This window comes from Carassius auratus, chromosome 49, assembly GCF_003368295.1.
Source record: "Carassius auratus strain Wakin chromosome 49, ASM336829v1, whole genome shotgun sequence".
Taxonomy (NCBI): domain Eukaryota; kingdom Metazoa; phylum Chordata; class Actinopteri; order Cypriniformes; family Cyprinidae; genus Carassius; species Carassius auratus.
This window is the reverse complement of record NC_039291.1, coordinates 12893467-12920536: the sequence shown is the minus strand read 5'-3', so window position 1 is coordinate 12920536 and position 27070 is coordinate 12893467. Positions and strand designations below refer to the sequence as shown.

The window sequence follows — 27070 nt, the reverse complement described above, 5'->3', positions numbered from 1 at the left end:
AGTTGAAGTAATATATCTGCTATTAGTTTAAATAAAAACATGGCATTTCTGCGCTTATTTGAAGGTGAGAAACAGTGTCGCGCTCATCAAGGTCACTGCCTGTGCATGCTGTGCAGGAAATTGAGTGATTTTCAAGCCAACATACATTGCCTAAATAATCATCCATATTTTCTGCCTGGATGAACCGCTGATAGTGTGTAAAGCTCCAGACTGCTTTATGAGAATACTTGACCTTTGTGACAGTGTTATGTTCTTCCAAAACGAAAACTGGCCTGAATTTACATCTCCAAAACAATGATGTAATATCTCTCTAGCTCTTATTTTGACTTGTATAGTCTGGGAAAACTCACAAAATAACTCCCCTGAGGACCTCTCTGCCAACCAAACCAGCAGAAGACCACAATTTGTATTCATTTCATGCTTATATTTCTCAGAGCAAAACTACATGAGAAAATCACCAAAATGATTTCCAAGGTGAGGACATGATTTTACTGATAGCCTACCCCAGTTGTCAACAACTCTATTAGATTCTCCGAAGGACATGAGACACATTTGTTACCTGTAGTAGTTCAGCATCAAGCACCTGAAAGATCCTGAAAACTTGAGGCCTGGTTCAGATAAATCAGTTCACACCAAAGAAAGTTAACAGATGGATGATGGATTGAGACGAAATTTCTCCTTCCTGTTTGACCTACAGTATTCAGCTGCAAACGTTACCAGCACAATAGCCAAACAGTGACTTCTACGTTAGCACTGCTTCGTGCATCACTACACTAAAGACTATAGACTTTTTTTTTTTCATGCAACCAAATCTTGACTTACCAGCGTTAATTTTCACACCACGGACTTGCTCTTGCTTATTTCAAACAAATGTGATAGCTGCCATAGTGTCTTTGTTATTGATTGGGTTAGGGTGAAAAATATAGCTGCTAGCAGAGATGCAGCAAGCATAGCAACCACGTCAACTGCAAGCATAACAAGTGCAGCATGCAGAAAAAGCACAGTGTACAACAAGCATAACAATCACAGCAAGCTCATCAAAACGCATCACGCTGAACAGTCTTAAATCTCAACAATGTGTCGTCCAATCCTGGCAAAACTGGTATCCACGGTATAGATATGATACAAGAATCCAGTTACCATGATTATCTGACAAACTGTGCAAAAGTTATTAGAAAAAATATCTCATGACCTGTAGGTGGCGCTGTTCCCAAATTTGGCATGGACCCTCAGAGCATGTTCCAACAAAGTGTACAAATTTTTGTTACGAATGATCTTGTTGAAGTTTGGTGATTGATCATAGATACAGCCTCTGAGCTAATTTCGGGTCAACCTCGTTGGTGACAAATTTTTTATACAATTTTTTTGATTTTTTAAACTAGAGGTGGTGCAAAACAGACCCCAAAGTTATTAAGGGTTCTATTGCACTGTTAAAAAACTAACAAAAAATAAAAAAAACACACACAAAGAAACCAAGTTACTGGCTTAAATTTTGAAGTACAATCACATTTGCAGTTCAAGTAGTTTCAACTTAAATTAAATAAAAAATATGAGTTGAATGTTGCATACAGTAACTTATTTAAAAAAGGTACAAATGACTTATTTTGATGAGTTAATGTAAAAAACATGTTATCTTGACTGATCGTACCACTTTTTATAGTGTGAGAATCACCCCGATAAGTGTGCCAATCATTTTCCTAATTTAGGGCTTCCATAGATTCCCATTCTGGAAAAATAACAATAAGAATACATTAGGGGCTACAGCACCTTTGGTGATTGGCCTCTAATGACCTGTATAATATTACTGTTAAATTGGCATGAAGTTTGTTTTGTTGGAAGGCAGATCTTTTTGTACAATCGTTACATTGTAATTTACTGGGGGGTTTTTTTAGCCTAAGGTTTAAAATAATACACTGGTAAAATTATAAAACAATCTGAACTCTAGTATTCATCTATTTTATTTTTTGATGGGTAGAAAGATAATGTACAGTCAGCCGAAGCACAGGCAAATTCTAATAAAATGAGACTCGGCTGGAAAGAAATCGTAATACTCTCACCCCTTCTTCATTTATACATTGCTCAAACTTAAATGACCCTTCAGGAAATATAACATTGAGAATCCATTGCAATCAAGCAGTAAATCTAAAAAGAAACTGTGTAAGGTTTCTCAAGTACAGCTTTTCAAGTCAATTCAAACACTCCTGCTATATTAAATGGGTCAGAAAGTTATAAAAATTATAAATAAATAAAAACATCAAAAGGTAAAAGTAGACAAGGTTCATAAGAGGCAAAAAGTCTTGAAGTATTTCTTCAATGATCTAAAAATAGCGAATTACGCAAGGATTAAAAGCTGAATGTCAAGTTTATGATTAAAAGGGGAGACTGGGGCTAGTTGTCACGCTTGTTCTTCAGCGAATACTTCTCTATTATTGAAAGTCAATTTCAAAGTCTTGGCTACCTTTTTCCTTGAACATTTCCACAGTAATTGCTTAAAAGAAACACACTACACATTTCTATAAATGACTTTTGCTTAAAACCTCGGGAGATAAAGCCCTTGTGAGGAGTGGAAACTGGTTTGGGATAAAAGTGAAGTCAAAATTAAGTGCATGGGACTAGTGGAAAGTTATCCAGCGGTTCAAACCTTTTTTTAATGATCTCTCCTGGCTCTTCAGAAAAGGTAATTGGCTGAAATGTGGGGGAGGAACTCACCTGCCGGGAAAGAGACTCTTTGCAACTTTTAAATGGAAATGCTACTTGCTTTCACTCATACAAGCACACAGATTGGAGTTAACACTCAAAAGTGAACACTAATTTCCCCATATATACAGTGGGGATCACACTGAGAATGTAAGTAAACATTATAAAGTGACATCAATAAGACTTTCTAAAATTCATATTAATGATAATTTGCAATAATATTATGATAATTTAATTTGCACTGTATCTAGTTTGGAAAATGAGGCTTTAGTTAAATAATTTGCAAACACTTTCAGACAATTTTCCATTGATTCCCTCTTTGATTTCCAATTTCTGCAGCTTGCACCTTACTCAGGCTTTCTCACTTTAACTCTTTAAAAACACTCCCACTACAACACCACTCTCTATTAAATATTTAAAAGATTTTTCTGTACTGTAGTGTTTTCTATTCTAATCTATACTACTATCTCCTTATGAACTGCGTGCATTGTAGCAGTCCTTTTGTAGACTGTCAAACGAATGTTTCTCACTGTCAAATGCACTCATGCATCATTAATTATAAAGGTCATAAAACAATCAAAATTGATAGTTGTGGCCCAGGATTTTGACTTGGTCACTACAGTATTTTATCCATGCTACAATATACACAGATTTAACTTTTTTTTTTCAAACTTTTTTTTTTCTTACAAGCAATAACTTGTAATTCTTACTTTAGGCTTTGCTGGATTGTGAAAAGGAATGTGAAGACCAGGAAAACACAAATACAAAAAAAGTAAAAAACCTAGATTTGCATTGTGGTTTAAAGAATAATATCTAAAACTTAAAAGTATACTACACCCAAAAATGAAATTTGTGTCATTAATCACTTTACCCTCGTGTTGTTCTAAACCTGTAAAAGCTTCATTCATCTTCAGAACACAATTTAAGATATTTTGGATGAAAACCGGGAGGCTTGTGACTGTCCCATAGACTGGCAAGTAAAATACACTGTCAAGGTCCAGAAAAGTATGATTATGACAATATCATTATTGTAGGTAAGAAATAAAAAATGCAGCACTTTCCAATAATAAAAATATAACTCGTCAGAAAAATGTGTTGAGCAAAACAGCAGGTGGTAATTTTCCAGAGCTTGAGAGAGAGAATCTGAGCAAGTTCTGCTCTTTAAAGAGGCAATTTCACCATTATTAACGCTCCTAAGCAAACTCTTTATTTGATGGAGCAGACGGCAAATTTAAAATCCATAAGCGAACTCTGAGATGAGCCATGGGAATCTTGAAAGGTTTGCTGTGTCACTCACATTAGCACTTTTTGTCCGATATATTGCATGGCAAGTGCACATGCATCAGAATCCAGCTTTATATTCATGAGACACATCATCTGAAATCAAAGCCTCAAGTATGCTCTGATGTAGGTGTTCTTTTGTTCACTTTTTTTTGCCTGAAGTCCTTCAATCATTTCAAATCACCTTCTCTGCAATGGAGCACTCTATTTTTAAAGTCCTGCAGACGGTCGCTGGCTATTGCCTCCCGCAGCGCTTTGAAGAAGCCAAGGTAATGCGTCATGTTGTGTAGCATGAGTAAAACACTGCCGAGTAACTCGTTGGTCACCAGTAAATGATGAACATATGCTCTCATATGCTTTTTACAGCAATAGCAGCCACAGCCCTCAACAAGTGGGCAGAAGTCATCTTGATACCTGAAAATCAAACACAACTTTATCAACTTTACTTACACAAATTGTAATTATATATATATATATATAAAACATTAATTCATATGTTTTATTTCAATAATTTTACTTTTTTTATATATTTTGTTACATTTCAGATTTGTACATAGAATTATATATATATTATTTTTAATTAAATGCATAATAAAAGCATAACTAAATATATTAATATTTAAATAATAATAAAAAGGGAAAAGGTATTTAAAGGGAACCATAGCTTCAAACAATGCAATGTGATCTGTATATTGGTGATCTAATATTTATTGTCTATTGATGAAATTAGGTTATACAATATCACAGATGTTCTGCAGCCTAAAAGTATGTGTATGTATGTGTGTATATATATATATATATATATATATATATATATATATTTATATATATATTTATTTATTTATTATAGGAACAATAATTTGGAGCTATCAACAATTGTTTCAAAGTAGGTTTAAAAATATTTCATGCAAAAACGAAACATTAAAAATCTAGTTACCTAATCAAGCCATGTTTTCCACAAAATAAATCCATAAATGATTAAATGCATATTAAATGCACAGATATACAGATATATTAATGCTTGTTGATAAACAGTAATATTTATCAATGTTAAGGGTTTTTTTTATTCAGTAAAAAGGCACTTCATACATATATCATTACTCCTGCTGATGTATACAATAAGACAGTGGTTTGAGACATGGGTGTGGGGGTTAGAAAAGCCTTTTGTTTAATATCCTACATCACTGCTTTGACCACTAATCTGATCTGACTCTACGTAGTGATAGAGGGTTTATTCTGGAAATGCACTCAGAAGCGAGTATGAATTACTAACATATGGCATTTATTTATCCTTATATCAAAGCTAAGGTGATTGAGATCATGAAAGATGGGCAAGAAAGAATTAAATGTGTATGAAAGCATTGGTAGTCTCATCTGATATGAGCAAATGAAACCACAGCTGTTTGAGGGGTGTCTCCTTCCGTACATACACACCTTTTATCTCTGAGGTTCATTTCGAAAGGCATCATATTTTCATCACCATTTGAGTTCAGCTTCTTGTCAGCAGGCATCTCTCCGTTAATTTCCAACACTGTCAAACATACACGATTACATATTCAGTACAATTGCTTTACATACTTGTGTTCAGACTTATGACCTACATCCCCCCCCACCCCCACAAAAAAAAAAATGAGCAAAGTAGTATGTGAAAATAAATCCACTTTTCCAATCATTCATTCAAAAAATTTCACAAAAATCTAAGCTTCTCAAAATAGAAAGTGTCTTTAAGAAAACAGCTAAAGGGTTGAAAATCCCTTCTTCACCATTAGAGCAATAATTAAGACACTGCTGGATCATTAATGTTGTGGGACTATTCTTATTCCAGAGGTTCTAGGACAATTATAGAAAAATACAATAATAATAATAATAATAATAAAAATTTACTAAAAGGATAAGAAAAACAGGAGTAAAACACACAAGACAAAATGTAGAAGTCGTAGTAAAGAGAGACCACAAAGTGTTGGTTTAGATATGTAAAGAAGGTGTGGAAGAAAAGAGCGTGTGGAGTAGAACTTGTAATGACAGAAGGCAGCAGATCAGGGTGAGGCTACAGCAGTCTCCCTGAAGAGCTCTTTAATTGGCTGAGGGGATATTGCTTTCTCTCCTGATTCTGCAAGAGCCTGTCCTGAACTCTATTACCATCCTTACACATTGATTAGCTCCTTCTTGGAAAAGACTGCTGCACACCAACAGCCCAAATCAATTATTTATGCCTCATAGTGAATTTTTTATGTATCTTCATGTGATCCAGATACTTTGCAGACATATGCAGGGGTCTCTATTCTCACAGAACAGGCTTTTGAAAGTAAAAAAAATGTGGGGAACCATAATGAGGTGTGACTTTATACAGTGGATATAGGAAATAATCACCTATCTTTGAATTAATCAGATTTTGTTTCTCTGCAGCCTAAAATTAAGATTTTTGTTTTATCCAGCTGAATTTACTGAATTTATGTAACATATAACATCCAAGAATAAAAAATAAAAAAAAAGAATCACCAAGTTGGAAAAACGATCACCCCCTCCTAAAAATGACTCAGTCAGGTGTAGCTAATCACCTTCTCAATGGCACACAAACCATTTGACTTTCAACTGTGATCAGCTGTTGTCATTTTGAACATTTCAGCATGAAAAGAGCTTTCCTGGAGCATTTCAGTCCTTGGTAGTGCAACCGAAGCAAACAATCCACTATGGGTGACAAGTCACTGTCAAAAGATCTCCGTGATAAAGTTGTAGACAGGCATAAGTCAGGATATGTATACAAAAAAAATTCAAAGGCTTTATCAATGCCTAGAAGCTCAGTGAAGTCTGTTATTAATAAGTGGAAGGTATTTGGTACAACACAGATCCTCCCTGGATCAGGATGTCACTACAAACTGAATAAAAGAGTCAGGAGGAAACTGTGAGTCTAACCAAGAGACCTACAGAAACTCTGAAGCAGTTGGAGGAATTTATGACAAAGAGTGGTCATTGTGTGCATGTGACATCAACATCACAAATTCTCCACAAATGTGGCTTGAATGAAAGGATTGCAAGAAAAAAGCCACTTCTCAAGAAAGGCCACATGCAGTCACAACTGAGCTTTGCCAAACATTGCATGCTCTGGTCAGAGCTCAGACTTAAACCTCATTGAAAATCTGTGGATTGACTTGGAAGACTGCAGGCCACAAACGCTCACCATCAAACTAAACTGAATTTGAGCAAGTTAGTAGATACAAATCACAACAGATTAAAGGCTGTAATTAAAGCAAAAGGTGGTTCAACAAAATACTGACACAAGGAGGTGATCCTTTATCCAACTCAGTGATTCCGTTTTTTCTGATGATATGTTGGTGTTAAATCTTTCACTTTGATGTTATAAGTTGCACTGATTGAATACAGATGGAAAAAACAAAAACTGTGCCCATCTGCAGTCTGCAAAGCAACAAAATGTGATTATTTTATTTTATTTGCAATACAATGGTGATTAATTAACATATGTACTAATAAATATTCAATATTTTTCTAAAAAGTATGTATGGGTAATCAAGTAAAACAAAGTTGTTTCAGTTCAGTAAGTGTTCAACTAGAAATATATAAATATAAATAATAATATGAAAGTTATTCTTATGTTTACTTTACAAAAATCACATCAAGTCACAATTACCATGGCATGAAGATTGGCAGCAGTTTTAGAGTGATACTAAAAAGCCTTTTATTTGCACAAAAAATAAAAAGTATTAACTTTCAACCAGATGACAGAAGGCACATAGTTGATTGTGTACAACAGGTTTTTTTCCCTCACAAATTCTTGATCATGATAATCGAAATTCGAAATTTGTGTATCTAATACAGTAGGCTTTATATAGAAAGTGTAGAAAACCTGGAATATCTTTTCAATAGTATAACTATGGGCTTCTGCACACCTGTAGGGGTTGATGTACCTGCCGTCTCAGGGTCGGGATCAATGCTGTAGTTGAAGGAGAGCGCGCAGCCTCGCTCCGTCACCTGGAAAGGGAAGAAGCTCTCAAACAGGTCAACTCCTGCTTCAACACAGCTAATGACCTCATCAGGACGGCCAACCCCCAGAACCAACCTGAAAGAGATGGCAAAAGCGCAATGCACTGCATGCTCAGGCTTAAAATACAATACGAGTCAAATAAATGAAAAAATGCTTTTTGCCTTAATGGGAGTTACTATTAATTAAAGGTTAACTATAAAGGTTAATTAAAGGTGACAGCTATCTCTGTTAAGCTTAGATAGGAAAACATATTTAAACATCGAATAAATTGCACACTTCAGCTGTAACAGGTAATTCTGAGGCTTTGGATCTCACAAACCTTAGTAAGTCAGATTATAGTGAACCCCAGAGATAAAATCAAAGACAAGTTAGCCCAGGGTAAATCATTAAGTATTAATATGAAACCAGAGAATCTGCGTTTTTTTTGTGCAGGTCCCCACACTGCGTTTCAATGGAGATCCAAAAGCTTTATCAAACACATCAACAAAGTCATGCAGTGAAACAAATTGTTTTTGAGGTAAAATATATTTAGAAATTTGGATAGTTGCAAAAAGTAAAATGTGGATTTAAAAAAAAAATGTACAAGTCGTCTCTTATGTTCATCAAGGCTGCATTTACGGTATTTAAATAAAGCAATATTGTTAATTATGAATTTAAAATAACCTTTCTATCCTAATATATTTGAAAATATCATTTATTCCTGTGATGTGATGGCAAAGCTGAATTTTCAGCATCATTACTCCAGTCTTCAGTGTCACATGATCCTTCAGAAATCATTCTAAAAGATGATTTGCTGCTCAAGAAACATTTATCATCAATGTTGAGAACAGCTATGCTGCTTAATATGTTTGTGGAAACCACTTTATTCTTTTAGGATACTTTGATGAATAGAAAGTTCTAAATAACAGCATTTATGTGAATCTGACATTTTTATGGTCACTTTCGATGTATTTCATGCATCCTTGCTGGGGTTTTTTTTTTGGAAACCAATAACAGCATAAATACTGCAGCACAGAAACACCTTGTCCTGCTCTAAACCTAAATTATGTATCCAGTTCTACAGCCTGTCTGCCTTACAACCTTCTCCAGCTTCAGTTATTTGTGCCCTGAGATAGACCCAAGGGAAATGTCAGTTTCTGACAAGACTATAAAGCCCATTGGGAAGCAGCCCTCTTAAGACCCCACTGAGCCACAAGGAACGCTTCCAAATCCACACTGCTTCACTTCCTGCCATTGTCTTGCTGTCTCTGTGAGATTCTCTAACTTCCTAGAGAGCGAGATCAGAGAAATCAATCATTACACCACTAGGAACTCAAGGTGAAGTTTGTTCCTGAAACCTTTCTAATCCCAGCACTTCCAGCTCCCCGGAAGGGAGAAGGTGGTTGCTATGGGCTCCTGGTGGGATGGAGTGTTGCTATGGCTGATGAAAATCGAAGTGCACAATCAGAGAGTAATAAGAATTGGAGATCTAGCCACTCAATCTCCAACTGAAGAAACATCTGAGCCTCCGAGGCAGAAATTTAAAAAGACACCTTTTTTACCTGGGTTTTTCTTGCGGAAGCTCTGCAGATGTCGCTTTAACCAGCTGAGCCCTCACATCCTGGTCCATGGCAGCAGAATGAAATCCATCCAGGACAAATCCGCCCACAGGACGCTTGGCAGTCTCTCGTGCTGACCGGAGCCTCTCCTCCATAATGTCTCCACCCTCCACAACCCCGAATATCTCGGCCTGTTTTAATTCCTTTAAACAAAGACAGTATGTTTACATTAATTTATTTAAATACTTCTCCAGATTTTACCTGTCAAGGTTAACAAAAATTAATTTAAAAAAATCCAAATTAAAGTTTAATTATTTTGTATTATATATATAAATGTGTGTGTGTGTGTGTGTGTGTGTTAAAATTCTGGCACCTCCATCTCAATATATTGTACAGCATGCCGACATAGATTCACATCAAATGTTAACTCAGGGTTACACTGCACTTATTCGCAATCACAAAAGTACATTATTTACATGTGCTTTAAAGCCTTGCTGGTTAAACATAATTTGCGTGCTGTTCCGACGCTCTTTTTCTGAGCACGTACACCTGAGGGGCGCACACTCCAAAAACCTGTCAACCAGCACCTGATTACAGGACTAAAATAAGTTTCACGTCTGATTGCGCTTATACTTAAAAAAACACACACACACACAAGGATACACATATAAACACTGTTGGTTATGTCTAAAGTGAAAGTAAACAGTTGAGAGAAAAATGGATGTGTTCCGCTATTAGATGCATGTAGCTCTTAAAGTGACAACAGAATAATTGTAGTGAACATGCTGCCGATTGTCATTAACCCCTTTCTAGGCCCCCCCCTTTTTTGGCATGGAGACAGAAATGACATACCCGAAATAAAAAGGTTTCTGCTCATGATTCTTTCTGACTAGATACATAATCAACATATGTTCACAAAGCTAACACTTCAAAGTTTACTGTTCAGGAATCAGAATCACTCAGACTGTTATGATAATATATAAGCTCAAACATAAAAACAAAAATAAAAATATTAAAAAACATATTTTTTAAATGTATTTAAAAATGTCTTGATGTAAGATATGAGTTTAGAAATAGAGTGTAGCTAAAGCCACAAGTCTTTCAAAACTTCATTAGAAATTTCATAATCTAATCTGTAAAACTGTGAATTTTATGAAATATTTTCTAAGGCCATGTCATGTGTGTTTTTTAGAGAAGGTTAATCAGATTGATTTATGGCCCTTGTCATCTCTGTGAGATCTCACATGTAAACATTCATGTGCTCTTTGTGTGTGTTTGGCTGTGAAAACTGCCCGATTCATGATTGTATTGTTCTCACCAAACGAGTCTTTCATACCTCCGCCAGGTATGACACATTATCCGCATTATTCTTTTATCATTATTCTTTTGTTTTCATTCCAACTTTATCAGCCTTTGTTGTGGTATTTCAGGCTTTACAAAGCAACGCTCTCACTTCAGTCTCTGTTTGCATTTAGCCCTTATTTATCAAAAGTCTTACTATAAAAATACAACAAAACATTTTCTTACGACCTTACGTGAATTATTGTGACAGAAATGCATTATGAAGAAGAAATGCACCTGCTATTAGTAGCATTACAGCTAACGTTAGCATCAAGCTACATCAGACAATTTATGAAATTATTAGTACACTTTTACTCAAAACTCACTTTGAACCCCAATCGAGTGTTTGTAATAACATCCTTTTGCAATCACGGGTGGAATTTGGTCGTTTACTATTGTAAAAATATGCTATTTGTAGCCTTTTTCATAGCTGCACAAGTTAGAATTTCCGATGTACATTTTTAAAAAATATTTTATAAAATGCCCCAGATCTCAAGAAAATCTCATACCAAGCTTTTCTATCATAATCGCTGGTTTATTATTCGCATATTTCGTGTATACAGAGGTGTTTCAGTGTTGTTGTGAGCAGATATGAACCAGGAACTGTTCACGAGCCATGTGACACGATCTGACGCTGTCCGGTTTTGGGACTGTCAGATTGACAAGCCGAATGTCCAATCAGATTCTTTCTGGGTCACAGCTCGAGTACACGGAAGCAAACAAACAGAGACGGCACTTAGAGAGGCTATTTATCTTCAGATCGCGTAAATCAGTGGAAAATGAATAGGAATGATGATTCTGTCTGAAGAAATATGAAGTAAACATCAGTAAATATATCCACATATCTCCGCGGATATGCATCTATGGTCTATAAATCCTTATTGACGCTGTTCAGTGAGTCTATGTGAACACAAATAAACCTCTGCAGACTTGACTGAATATTAATGAGTGGTGAATTTCTATTCAAAATGGGGCATAATACGGATTTATTATTTTGCACTCCTGACATAAATTACTAAATAACTGTCACTGCAACAATATTTTATCAAAATATTGGTCAAATATCGAAGCTAGAGTCTTTAAACTTTCAATTGATGCACAGTTTGTCCAGATCAAGTATGAGAGTGATGTTTAATGTGCTGTGAAAGTGAAACAATAATAAACTGGGGCCGTCTGAGATGTTTGCACGTAAAGGGGTTTTAAAGGGATATTTCACCAAAGAATTTAAATTCCGCCAGTATTTACTAACTCTAATGTTGTCCCAAACCTGTATTTATTGATTTCTTCCCATTTTTATGGGAAATGTATTCTGCAGTCACTAACAGGTATTCACTCTGTGTTTTTGTGTACTAACCTGAGTTTTCTGGTGCAATACCAGACATTCATCCAGGTGGGCTAGGGTCCTGTCCACTGCTTTGCGGACTCTCTTGCGAGACACACCGGCCTGCCATGTCTCTCCATCCGCCATGCTCTGATAGCAGTCCGGCTGGATAGCTGCCTGAATCGCCATGAACCTAGCCACTGTCAGCTCTATCCTTCCACCACTGCCCCACACCGACACTGTCTGTTTAATCACACACAACCATTAAATCCCTCACAGTTAACAGTAAAGGGTTGGCATAGCTCTAGAGGACACAAAAGTTATTTGTAAGCCAACCCGCAGCAGTTGAAATCCAATGAGATTTTACTAAATTGACTATTTGTAATGATTTAATTGAAGTGTTAGTGACAAAAAATGCTTAAAACAATAATTCGACACAGTTCTCTAACCTTGTTGGTGACGTGACCGGCAGGGTTGGTGTTCGCAGAATCATGCAGAGAGCAGAAAAGCACAGTATCATGAAGACCTGCAGGAAACCATCAGATTTGTGTTAATCACGTCAGAGGATTAGCTGATCGGATGTCTTTTGTAACTAGCACAACTCAAGCAGCTACTTCTAATCAAAACCGACATGATGCATTTAAATCTAAAACGTTTTATCACCAATTTCCATAACTGAAATTTTTAGCTATAAATAGTGCAAACACAACATATGACGATCTGCAAATACACTTGTATTATTCGTCCATTTACTAAATCCTCAACAGCGATGGAATGCATAAGAACAGTCCAATGCAATCAAGCAGAACACTTGTTCATTATGACAAAACTGCTTACTGGTGAAATAAACAATCAAGAGCTTTACTCATTATTCTGAAGATATAAAAATGCATTTATATGGAGATTAGGACAAATTGGGGCACTGATGAGTGTCATTGATGGCAAAAGTGTTTTTGCATAGCTTGTACAAACTATTTCCCAACTGTAGATTTGACAAATGTGAACATGTATGAAAGGAACATGAAGAGGAATCTAAATTCGGCATTATATGGAAATGATGGAGGTGAACTTCAGTGACCAACTTTATCGTGTACAACAATTATCTTTTCTTTTTTTAATGATCCAAATGGAGAACTAGCAGCCGCCTCAAGTGACTTTTTGAAATGTCTTTACGGTCACACATCTTAATATTGTGAATGTAATTACCTTTCTCATTTCTGGTTGGATTGCTGAAGGCAATGACTGAAACAGTGCCCTTCTTTTGCAAAATTAAAACTGAGAACTAATTCTTTGAAAATGCATCTGCGGTATGCATCCAAGCATGAATGCATAATTATTTCTAAACAGTCAGTGGTCTGCGAGCGAGAAGAGAATCTGAAAACGCCTTCAGAACTAAAAATCAACACCCCACTGCTAAATAAAGTTGGTTGAAAGCTAAAAGAATTCCAAAACCAAACTTTATTTAGTATTAACTTTATTTTATAATGCATATGAGTTTAGGGTTATTGAAGGGTTAGTGTGTTTTAGGGTGATTGAATTGTGTAATTTCTACTAGCAGCACCAATTGGAATTGCCATTTGTTTGTTCAAGGAATATAAGTGACTTGAAACTGGTTCAGTTTTATTTTGCCATCTTCCAGGGGTGCATGTTTCACCTTAATGAATTTAACCATATTCCAAAACTCCTAGTACTGTGAGCAGAAGAGATTTTTTTCAGGTGCTTCAAGTCTCAAAGCTTGTGCAGGATTGGCCTATAGCCAATTTTTTTTTTTTTTTTTTGGAATCTTCATCAAAAGTGTAATACTTTCTGCCACTGTCTCAGCTCCAGAACCACTTTGATAATTTATAAACCACTTGATGTGTGAATTTTCAAACTGTGTGAACTGCTTCGAAATCTATTAGCACTGCTGGCTAGAAATGACTTTTGAAATACTTTTGTGATAAAGATGATCTTTTCAATGATCTTGAACAAACTACTAGTGACAGTAGGTCATCTCTTCATCTAAAATGCAGTTGCTGGAACCCAATTGCAATTTTATGTCTGCAATATTTGGCTGAGGACAAATCTTTTTGCATCAGTCACCTGAGCTGTTAATGCCATGTGACGAATCATCCTAGAACCACAAGAAAACTGTACTATGACAACAGTGGGACTAGCTGATGGCACCACAAAAGACCCAAACTCTTAATCAAACTGGTGATTCACCGCTGACAAGAAGGGACTTTAATGAAAGTTGGCTGTCTGTGCAACAGAAACAAAATGTTTTATTTTTAAATCAGTTCTACATAACTGAACAATTGTTTATAAAAGAAAAAACCCAGACATCTTTACTTATAATTAAATATTAGGGATGTTTTTACAGGCACACTGTCCGAAGACATTTTTTACCAAGAGAAAGCGAATCACGAAAAGTTAGTAAAATAGTGAAATTCTAACCTGCAAACTTTCTGACACCCTCTTTGAATTCCTCCAGAACCTCATGATGCTCTGCACTGAAAAGAAGAAAAAAGTTATCAAATACTAAAACATATATATATATATATATATATATATATATATATATATATATATATATATATATATATATATATATATATATATATATATATATATATACATATATATATATATATTAAAATAGAAAACAGTTATTTTATTTGTAATGACATTTAATAATATTACTGTTTTTACTGTATTTTTGGTCAAAAATGCAATGTTGCAATAAGAGCATAAGATACCAGTATATTTGAACTTTTGATCTGTATAAAGTGCCTACCAGGAACTCAAGGTAACTTTACAGGTGACAAGATAAAAATAATAATAAATCACTATTCTCATAGACTTCCTTCCACTGCGAATGCTGTGAAAATTTCAAGTTCTCTCAACACCACATTTAGTGAACTGAGATCTGTCAGCAAATTGTATCATTTTACAGTCCCATGTATTCGATTTGAAAAACTACTGGCGAAATATTAAGTGAATCCCTGTTCATGAATGTATAATCTGATTTTATAATTTATAATGTATACGATTCTTACAAGCTATCCACTGACACCTGTGTGACCGAGGGAAGATCTCTCAAAGTGTGTAATGTGTCCTGGGTCAGATGGGGAACAGTTGCACAGCGAGTGTACAGGAGGCAGCCGGGCACCTCTAGTGAATGCTGCCCTGATTTTCCAAGTCCAGTCAAAACTCCCAGACGACATCCCTGAACCACTCGAGACAGTTCCAGTCTCATCCCACTTGTTTGAATGTTTCTCAGATCTAGACGAAATGACAGCTCGTCACCTGCAAAAACAATATTCAACCTCTTTATTCTCTCATTTTCCAGAGGCATCTAATGCTTGACAAGCAAATATGCACAAATCAATTAAATAGAAGACTTTACTGTCTAGTTTCCCAACCTGAATTTAACATATATAACGGAATGCAAAGTTTGCGTTATACAACCTGCAGTCTACGCCATGAAAACTTGTTAGCAAAAATAATATGTCATATTCGACAATAAACCTTTTAAAAACTTCTCAAGCTTACCAATTTGATATTAGCTGCTTCCGAGAGCAGGACATGTGGGAACTGCAGGTCGCAGAAATATTCCGTAGAGCTTTGATTTGTGTCTCACATTTACGACGTCATAACGGTTACAGCGCAGAGCTGTTATGAGAGCTGTGCATTTGATTCACATATAGCTACATTAAAGCGTCATTACTTCTTATCTTTAAACTTACTGAGAACCCCTATTTGTTTAGTTTTTTTTTTTTTTTTTTTTTTTTTATCCTATGTCATGATGCTTGTCTGTTGTCTGTTTTTAGAAATGTATTTATGCCAGGTCATTTGTGGTTGTCAAGTTCATGTTGTTCAATAAAGTTCCTGGGGGGAAACATGCATGTGGCTAAATTAGCCAATTTTTTTTATTTAATGCAATTTAATTATATGATTAAAGGTTTTCTTTTGTAGATGGTTTATTGTATTCTGCTTAGTCCTGCAAGAGAGCTTGTACAATAAGCTTCATTAATGGTTCATTAACTATTATAGTCAACTAACTGAACATAACTAATTCTGTTAACTGAAATTAACATTAACTGAAATAAAATTAAATATTAAAACTTATTAAATCTTAGCTACAGTTATAAGGTAATAATAACTAAAAACGAAATAAAAATATATTATAACATAGAATGTGTGTATATTTATGACACCTACAGCCTCTTATCTGAGGTAAGCACCCTAGATTGTCTATGAGAAATCCTATGACTTTATTTTTGTTTATGTTAGAAAGATATATCTTTAGAAAAAAACATTTCTTTCGTTGTCTTTTCGAGCCAACTCATTATATTTTAGATTACATGCTGCACATTGTCTGTTTTAAAGAGGTGTACTTGTACAGATTAAAACCAAAAGTGCTTGCAAACTAATGTTTGTTAACTAATGTAAATTAAACTTCTCAAGCTTTAACAATTGAATATTTTAAACAGTTTAAAAAGAATTCAAAAGATTGTGCACTACATTTTATTTCATTTACACACCTTAAATTTTTTCACACAGTAGGCTAAAAAATAAATATTGCAATACCGATTGATACATTTACAATGACTTTGACTAAATAAACACAATTATAGGGTCAGGATCTGAAAAAAATAAATGCATTTCATAACTTAGTAGTCTGCCTTTAAAGGGTTAGTTCACCCAAATTGTATTTTCGATGCTTCAACAAATTCTAACTGACCCTCTGATGTCACATGGACTACTTTGAAGATGTTTTTATTACCTTTCTGGACATGGACAGTATACCGTACATACATTTTCAATGGAGGGTCAGAAAGCTCTCGGACTAAATCTAAAATATCTTAAACTGTGATGAACGAAGATGAACGGAGGTATTACGGGTTTGGAATGACATGAGGGTGAGTCATTAATGAAATAATTTTCATTTTTGGGTGAACTAATCTTTTAAGGTCAACTATGGCCATACACAAGAGCCAGTAGGATGTTCGGCATAACAATTTAGTATAACCTATACTGTATACTGCTGCTGCATACACAACATATTATATTAACTTACAATTCAAATGCATGCCCATGTACAAGTGACAATGGCATATCCCATTCACAGACTGGATATTTTTCACTGGAAAACCATAAAGACTAAAACATCAGACAGTAATAAGGTGAGTAAACCCTGTTTCCTTCTTTTTCTCACTCAGTTCTTCAAAGAATTAACTTCGTAATAGTGATTTTCCTTGTTTCTTTTTCCTTTTTTTTTTTTTTTTTTTTTTTTTACAATATTCAGCCAGAGGTATTAATCTAAATAAATTTCTCATTCAGGTTATCTTTAGTCATTCACATTGGTTATTATTAATGTTTAGATTTGTGGCTCAGCAGAAGGATTTAGCTCAAATGTGCTATGAAAACCCCTTCAGTGTATGTAACGGGATGTTTATCCAGGGATAAGATGTATGTGGTCAGTGTGACTAATTCACATCAGTTTATGTGAACTTCAAACATCAACCAAATTGGAAAGCTCTTGGTTTAACCCAATGATCAGCTTATGTCTGTAGGGAAGCCAGGAATACATTTTGAGGTCTCAGTCTATTTTTGAATTGAAACAATGAGCAGAGCTGAATCCATATCTCATATTGCAGGTGCAGCTGAATGAGACTGACATAAAGCAGTGGGTGAAGGTAAGTACATTTCAATCATTTGAATTAATGTCATGCAGGAAATTAATGCATATGTATGTTAACACTTGTGACAAAGAAGTGTGCTCAATTGTATTGACTGTCCACTTATAGTGTACTTAAATATAGTACACTTTCTTGACTGTTTTAAGTACACTTTTTTAAAGTGCAAGTGCAAATATTTTGTGATTAATTATTTATTCATTTCAATTAACTTCCCGAAAGTGTCAAAAAAAATTACATTTGGGTAAATTACATTTATGCTAAAGTGTATATATAGGGATGCAGAGTCTGTGTTTATCTATTATGTATAATTGTCTTATCATAATTCTTCTCACATGATGGAGAAGGCTAGAGTTTGCTGTAGCTGAGGTCTTTTCCATCAAAAAAACATGTGGTAGAAAAAAAAGTATGGCTCTGCAGACCGTAGAGCAGCTACAGGATCACAATGAAGCGTACAGTGAAGGTAATCTTTAACATGTGTAGGTTTTTATCAGTATTCCACAGCCCCAATTACACAGCTCAGTCAATTCTTAGTGAATGGATGCACCAGAAATTATAATTAATAATTATTAATTAATTAAAAATAATTTATTCGCTTTTAGTGTTTTAACAACTCTGATCTAATCTGGACTTTCTCTGTTTTTCATTAGACATGTACTTTCAATTAGCACAGGAAGAGGAGAACTCTGTAGTGCACAATTTCATCCAGGACCTGATGGAAACCGAGGTGGACCTTGGGATAGAGGAGGACCTTGAAGTAGACTCTGACCAGAATAAGAAGAGATGGAGGGACCCTAGCATTACCATGGAGGTGCGTCACCACCAGGTAAAGGAGAACTGATGCGCAGAGATGCAGAGCATGAGAAACTGCGTAAAGAGAAGGAAACGCTAATGGAGGTGTGAGAGGAGGCATGGCAACTGGAAAAGGAGAAGCAGCGAAAGAAGAGGCAGGAGGCATGCAGACAGGAAGAACTGATCCAGCAGGAGATGATTCACCTACGCAGAGAGATGGAGGAGAAGAGGAGCGTGGAGCAGCTTGCACGAAACGTACAACCATAAGAGTATTTGGGCACTCTAGCCACAATTAAAAATGTATGACTGTCGCAGTACAAGAGGTATCTGCTAACAAAGGATGCTAAATCTTTTCTCTAAACTTCACTTGGCATTTTCCGCTCACAAACTAATTTTTAGTGAATGTACTGTATGAAGTCAGATCTCCTCAATTTAATTCCTCAGTGAACATTTCTCCGTGCTTGGGGCCCATATTTATTAAAAAGGATTTTTTTTTCTTTTAATAAATGTCACTTGGTTTGATATTTTCTTATTCAATGCAGGCACATGAATAAATTTTTAATTGTGGTTGAAGTGTCCAGATAATTTTTAGGGCAATTATATCATTTTCTAATTCAAATGGCATTCAGATTTTTGAAGAGATGATTGCGTGACATTTTTTAATTTCAGTCTTGAACAGGGAGAGCGAAAGGCTTCAGAAACAAAGAGCCACTGAAAACTCTCTCATTCCAAAACATCACAATTTCACACAAAAGCAACAGATCAAAGATCTTCAACTTCCAAAGTTCACCTTCTCGATTTTCAAGTTAGAAAACATTATAGTTTTATTATACTGAATGCAATAAACTGCTATTTTTGACTGGTTGCATACATATTTTAGTGCATGCACAGGCATTTTAGGGCATGGTACTCAGTGATATTGGAAAGAAGTATGCGGATGAGTAAGGCAGCGGTGCTGTGTGATTGGAGGAGGCAGCTGAGAGCGTGGCATTCACGGTGGGCTCTGCTCTGGTCCAGAAGAGAAAAAAGAAGCTGAAAGGACTGAGGAGGAGCTGAGACAGGAGCACAGGCAGGAGAGCTCAATTTATAAAACTTGTCCCTGTCAACATAGGGCTTAAACAGCCTGATAAACATTTGAAAGAAATGCAAAGCTCTTAACGACTAGACTTAAAGAGCATGTTAATTGCTTAATTAAAGGTTAATTAAAGGCTTCATTTCAACTAGGCCGTCAGGCTGGTTTCAAGCCATATCTGTCTTTCCCACAGACGCAGTGGAGAGTGACCGCGGGAGGCTTTTGAGACGCTGCCTCAGTGATTGGCATGTGTGATGTCAAGTTGAACCTCATTCAAAGGAGCTTCTCCAAAAACAACAAGAAACCCGATGTAAAATGGCAGTTTTGATCAATGCGGCAGCTTCTGGGAAACTTGGAGCAGAAAAATCTCCACCAGTTACTAATCCACCTAAATCACACAGTCCTACAGAAAACATCAGCCAACATATAGGATTGCATATAGGCAATCAGACTCCCATACTAATTTCTACTGATGAAATGCTACAAATTCTTTCTCTTTAGTTTAATAATTCTGTCTAGACAAAATGTTTTTAAATATTTAAAATTATTCAAGTTTTCACCCCCCAGCTCGTAATGCATCTTGTTTCCTTCTGGAGCATCAGTGAATGTTTGAATCTTTTTAAATAGTTGTGTTTGAGTCCCTCAAATGTCCTCAGTGTGATAAGATGCATCTCAAAATCATAAAGTCACTGCTTGAAAGGGTTCAAATATGCAAAGATGCTGGAAAACTGAAGAATCTGCAGGACCTTAAAGATTTTTCTGAAGAACGCTGCTCAGTTTAACTGTTCAGAACAAACAAGGGACTCATGCACAACCATCACAAAACAGAAAGACAGTCGAGGATCATCAGGTAACAGCACACAGTATTAAGAACCAAGGGTTCCCAAACTTTTGAATGGGGTTATTTTAATAATTTCAGCAATTTTTTTGTCATGTGGACTAAATGTTAATATCTTTTATGTACAATATCTTACTCAGTACAGTACTAAATAAAATATAACATGAATTTAGTATGATCTCTCTTATTTTTAAAAAAATTACTCGTATTTTCACAGATGCTGCAAGGGGTGCCCAAACTTTCGAGCCCCACTGTGTGTGTGTATATATATATATATATATATATATATATATATATATATATATATATATACATATATACATATATGTATATATATATATATATATATATACATATATATATATATATATATATATATATATACATATATATATATATATATATATATATATATATACATATATACATATATATATATATATATATATATATATATACATATATATATATATATATATATATATATACATATATATATATATATATATATATATATATATATACATATATATATATATATATATATATATATATATATACATATATATATATATATATATATATATATATATATATATATATATATACTTATTCAATGTTAATGTTACAGTAAGAAATTAACACTTTTATTCAGCACTTTTATTTTGTTCAATTGATAAGAAGTGACAGTAGGGACATTTATATGTTAAAGACTTAAATAAATCTTACCAACCCCAGAATAGTAGTATTTTATTTATGCAAAATATAATATATTTTTTCCTTTAGAAATATGAGGTGAAATATGACCCTGATGTTCCTTTAGAGTTTCTTCAAATGAAGAAAACTGAATAAATACAAGAAATCTGTCACCATAGGCACCAGAGTGCAATATTTCATGTACTCAATGTAATCCCTCTAGATTTTACTTCCCACAGCTGTTCTATCCGTGTGTGCTCGTGGAAACACAATGCTTGTTATTAGTCACAATTTCACTAAGAGATTCATTCTCCTTACAATCCCAGAACAAAGAGTGCCTCGGGGGAAAACGCCAGCAGTCACACCAACCAAAAAAGCATCTCTGCATCGTGCAGCTCTTCCCCATCCTACAGTACAAGGTCAGTCATACACATACACAATCGAGCAGTTGGGAAACTGTCACTACGGTCGTTCCAAGCATGGAAAATTAATTGCATGGCTATGCCCTAGTTTTAAATCCTCTCTGATACCGAATGCATTGAGCACACTATCTCTATACACTCATAATCCACTTGTGCAACTCTATGTAAAGTAACCCACAACAATACCAAAGCCGCACAATGGCTCTTCCACGTGTTAAACCTTGAGCTTCATTGTTCCTGATTACATAGTCATATTTTTTCAATTATCAGGTTTTTTTTGAGTATCTGAGGGAGTTTGTGCACATGGTTGTGGGTGGTTTTTAACAGCCCTCATGAGTCAACATCCTGCTGAGTTAAAGGCCCTGCCGACTCATCAATGACATCCACTATTTTTGATATTATCGTTCAATTTCTGAAGTGGACTGTCCTGGCCTTGGCAATGACCAATGAGATTTTTCCCACAATGATAAACTGACAAGCTTTCGTCCTGCTCAGATCTGATCCAAATGTTTCCACACGTAACGTTGTAAATGGTGATTGTGTTTTTCCACCTCATTCATTTAAATTGAAGATACCATTGATTATTTTTAAGTTAACAATACAATAATTAATAAATTATTACAAATTAACAAGAAAAGTGGATTTTTCTTGAATATATATATTTATTTTTATTTAATTTTGCTTTGCATTGGTCAGTTTGTAGTTTCAAAACTATATAATTTTTTCCCCATAAAACACTGTATATGAGCGATTTTTAAATGAAATGTTACTGCAATAATAAATACATTTTAAAAAGTAGTAAGAAAAGTTGTTTCTTACTGAAAACATTTCTTACGAAGTTCTTATTGAATGTCTTTTTTTTTATTATTATTTTGTAATAATTAGTAATTAATTTTCTCATACTTGAAGTTTACATTGGTGAGCTTTTCAGAACTTATTTTTTAATTTCCCCCCTCTAATACACTATATTAAATTAGTTAATATGTATATGTAAACCGATCACTAGTTAAATATTCATAATAGAATAAAATATTATGGATTTAAAAAACAGAGTAAAAACAAGGGCATGGTCTACAAACAGAGGCATTTTCCCCCATATTTTAAATAAATATAATAATAAATACAGAGAATATTTTTGTCACTTTTGGTATAGCATTTTTGTCTCAAGCCATGATGAATTCCTGATCCTTGTTGCAATGCATGACTTAATCAGTGAAACACTACAAATGACAATGAATTTTTGAGAAAAATCACTCAGTTGGTGGGATACGAGACTCCACCTTGAATACAAATGCAAGCAACACATTAAAGATCAGAAGAAAATGCTGCAGAATTTCACAGTGACCCTTTAATCTGGACCTTCACTGATGTCTCCATCACCCACAAACTCTGTCTCTCACTTTACTTCTTTATGTTTCTTTCAGCAATGGAGTAACGAGCACGGCAGCGTGCCGAGCGCAGGAGAGAGATAGAAGCAGGAGGAGAAACTATTAAGACTTGCCTCTCTTCAAGCATAGAAACGTGAATATGATGAAACAAGTCTCTCCTTTTTTGTTCTGTAGGCTCAAATGAAGGCAGCTCTGGAAGAAAGACTCAGAGCTGAGGAAGAGGAGAAACAAAAGGAGGTAGAGAGGAAGAAGGAAGAGAAGAGGCAGCAGAGAAAGGTGTATGATCAAACACATTATCATGGGATAATCATTGGATTATGTTACTATTAATGTTTCATTAATTGGTTATGCTACAGACATGAGTGATATCTCAAATAATCAAGTCATGGTGCTTTTTGAGGAGAGGGATCTGTTTACTTTTTGAAGTAATTGTAATTATGATTTTTAGCCCGTTTGAATGATTTTCAGCTTTCTCAGATGATGAAATGGGTGAAAATAAACCCAAGCCTATCTAGGAAAAAAATGGTAAATTGAAAATGCTAAATTAACTGGTTTTATTCAAGTTTCAAATATTCTTTAACATCACTGAATCAATCTGAATACATTAATTTATACCAACAAGACACATTTTTATGAGTTAAATCAGGCAGAAATTATGGAAGCCCATTTTCACCACAGAATAGAAAAATAAAAAAGGTAATTGCAACATTTTATCACAAAATTCAGATTTTATTCTTGCAATTCTCAGTTCATATCTCACAGTTTTGTAATTCTGATAAGAAAAGTCTGAAATGTGAGAGATAAACTTTTTAGTTTAAGTTTGTATCTTGCAGTTGTGTGTTTATCACACAAATCACTGTTTCTCACAGTTCTGAGAAAAAAAGTCTGAGAAAAAAAGTCAAGTCGAATTGTGAGGTAAAAAAATCACAATTAAATTTTTTTGTGTTGGAAACAGGTTTCCATAATGAAATAGCTCTTTAAGGTAGCAATTGCAGAATGCCAGTGTGAAACCACCCAGAACGCTCTAACTGATTAGCAGTATACTAAAAACCACTCAGAATAACTTGCAGCTGGCAACAATGTAGCACTGTGCAAATGAATTTAAGACTACTTAATGTATTCATCATGTTAATGCACACAGCCAAATTGCAAACAAATTTTAAGCAACTGTGTGTGTGTTTGTGTGTCGAAAAGGAACGGGAACACGAACTGTCAAAGCTGGCGGCCCAGCACTACCTCAGAACACTGCTACTGCACCAAGGCCTGGCAACATAGAAACGCCTGCTGGAGCAAAGCCATGTCAACACACAGGTAAGAGCTACTGCAAATACACACACACACACACACACACACACACTCACATGGCCTACAGTAACAATGCAGGCTATTCACCTGCTTTCCAGGCAAACATTCACACTCTCAATTATTCATCCAAAGAGTTATGGGCAGCTCACACACACACACAGGAAGACCAGCTGTTGCCTTGCATTAACTCTTGGTCCATTCCCCAAATTGTAATGATGTTTACAATATACTGTTGCGTTTCCACCTGGCTAACCACCTGTTTTCGAAAAATAAATTAACAAAGAGTGGATATCTGAGATTCAGGAGGGAGATGGAGTGATTGAGAGGGAGAGATTGACAAGAACAGAGACACAAAGACAGAAACGGAATGGCACTGAATTTAGAATTTGCATTGTTGTTTAAATATTGATCCGCATGCATGAAAGCAGAAACTTTAAGGTCCAATTAGTTGCAAAACTAGCATGTATGTCTATAATATTTCTACGGTATAAAAAGGAAGTCAGCAGGGGAAACATTTCAATCCATAAAAACCATGGGAGTGTATTGGATGATGACGGACTTAATTAAAGCAGACAGTTATTTATGTCCGGATGCTTTTGCATTTTCGGTGTCCTCCAGAGAGTGGTGGATCATTACACACTGGCTCTGCAGAGACGCTGCTGCTGCTCCTGGCTTCAGTCCGTGGATGAGGCCCACGCAGAGAGAGAGGCCTGTGCCAACCAGCTGTATCACCGGATCTTACTTCAGAGGGGTGTGTGTAGCTGGAAAACGCCACACACACACACACACACACACACACACACACACACACACGCAAACAGAGACTGGTAGAAAACTGAATGATTAGACTACACTACACTTTCTGTAGTGATATTTTTGTTTTTTCATATTTTGTTATACTGAAAAAACTGCGATATATCACACTATGGGAATTAAAAGGGTAGGCCTTAAGGTATAGCCAATGATGTGCTGTTTTTAAGTCACATGACAACTGAATGTCCTCCCAAAACTCCTTTTCCCATGGTCAACCTCACACAGAAGACACCTGATGAAGTGCTCCAGAAATTGCTCTATTAACCTAATTTCTAAACATCTTTTCTCAAGGGGGATTTTTTTGCAACATCTTTGGTAAGTAAATTAGATATTTTAATTCATAAAATATTCAAAAATTTTGTCTAACATAGTTTTACTGTAAATTAAGAAAATATCAATGTTGCCATATGGCAACTCTGTACCACTATGGAAAAATAGGTGCGTTGCCATATGGCAACACTGTACCACAGTGGAATTGCAGTAATGTGTTTCCCCATTGGGATTTTGTTATAGATAGTAGCATGAATAAAATTATCACAGTTATTTAATGATTTGAAGTGTTTATTGTAGTATAGTTGTATTTATGTATAAATAACAAAATTATGTCTTCTTTTCAGAAAATGAATACAGCTATATTTTATGGAAAGGGCAATAGGAAGTGTGCAGAGCTGGCCTGTCATGGAGAAGAAAGGGAAGTGCAAATACCCTGGTCGCAGGGGGATCCTCTGCATGAAGTGCAGCAAATGTGACTTGCACCTTTGCATCACAGCTGAAAGGAACTGCTTTTTGCAGTTTCATGGGATGTCATGAAATTTGACATGAGTTGGATTGAGACGGGTGCACATGGATAGACAGGGGATAACCCACACTGATACCTCAAATAATCAAATAAAGGGCCAGCTGTGGCCTAATGGTCAGAGTGTTGGAATAGTTACCCAGAGGTCACCAGTTTGAGTCTCTGTGTTGGCAGGAGTTGTAGGTGGGAGTTTGTAAATGAACAGCACTCTCTTCCACCCTCAATAACCATGACTGAAGTGCCCTTGAGCAAGGCACTGAACCCCCATTTGCTCCCTGGGCGCTGGATATAGCTGCCCACTGCTCCGGGTGTGTGTTCATGGTGTTCACACTTCTCACTGCTGTGTGTGTGCACTTGGATGGGTTAAATGCAGAGCACCAATTCCAGGTACGGATTACCAAACTTGGCAAATGTCACAACTTTCACTTTTCACTTTACTTCAGGGAGCCGCCTATCGTAATACCTGTATTTTATGTTTTCAAGTTCTACATGGTATTAGTGCATGTTCCAAGCTACCATACATTTACTTAACTTGTATAAAATACTTTCAAAAATATTTGTTTTTGTTGTTGGAAACTTTGTGGATGTAAAACAATTAAAAGTTGATGAATTCGATATCCATATATGGTACAAAAACACATTTTTTTGTTCTTTGCAAGCACTATAATAATACTTTTAAGTACCATTTTGAAGGTTAAATGATAGGAACCTACCTACTTTTGGTTTGCACGAGTTCCAAGTATAACAATCTATCAATATCTAAAAGAAATGTCAATTTAAATAGAAAAGATAATCATAATTTAATAGAAAACTACTTTTTTGGCCATTTTCCATAGTGGTACACCCCCAAACAAAATTTTCACAAAATCTTTTTGGATTTGTATAATTGAAGCTATTTCATGTAATAAAAACTTACTTAAAAATATATTTCATGGTTAGAACATAATGTGTACCATAGAGGGTTAATAAACCCATATCTTTAGTTATGAGCAATTGTCTACGTTTGATTTCAATACTTACCAGTTAAAAGATCTGCGCTTTATACTGGAAGCACGTGCAGAGCGGTTTCACAGGACACGGACCCAGAAG

General features: G+C 35.3%; 1 protein-coding gene and 1 pseudogene across 2 annotated transcripts; one reads left to right on the top strand and one right to left on the bottom strand.

Moving 5' to 3' along the window:
- Positions 1-1943: 1943 nt before the first annotated feature.
- LOC113066282 (queuine tRNA-ribosyltransferase accessory subunit 2) lies at positions 1944-15800 on the bottom strand. 2 transcript variants are annotated; one of them, XM_026238140.1, is made up of 9 exons: positions 15713-15800; positions 15217-15466; positions 14615-14670; positions 12628-12704; positions 12212-12421; positions 9520-9719; positions 7884-8053; positions 5413-5509; positions 1944-4392 (listed from the first exon to the last, which is right to left on the bottom strand). In XM_026238140.1, the coding sequence occupies exons 2-9, from the start codon at positions 15414-15416 to the stop codon at positions 4149-4151; spliced, it is 1254 nt and encodes a 417-aa protein (XP_026093925.1). In that variant the 5' UTR covers positions 15417-15466; positions 15713-15800; the 3' UTR covers positions 1944-4148. The 2 variants fall into 2 exon arrangements, with proteins under 2 accessions (XP_026093925.1, XP_026093926.1); XM_026238141.1 differs by having other exon boundaries at positions 7902-8053.
- Positions 15801-17139: 1339 nt separating this feature from the next.
- Positions 17140-25934, top strand: LOC113065917 (coiled-coil domain-containing protein 191-like; annotated as a pseudogene).
- The last annotated feature ends 1136 nt before the right edge of the window (positions 25935-27070 follow it).

Excerpts from the sequence above, each read along its gene's own strand:
- LOC113066282 (XM_026238140.1), bottom strand. The coding sequence starts at position 15,416 with ATGAGACTGGAACTGTCTCGAGTGGTTCAGGGATGTCGTCTGGGAGTT. Across the intron at positions 12,422-12,627 it reads CCGGTCACGTCACCAACAAG|ACAGTGTCGGTGTGGGGCAG; the intron begins GTTAGAGAACTG and ends GTGATTAAACAG. Across the intron at positions 9,720-12,211 it reads TATTGCACCAGAAAACTCAG|GAATTAAAACAGGCCGAGAT; the intron begins GTTAGTACACAA and ends CTTTGTTTAAAG.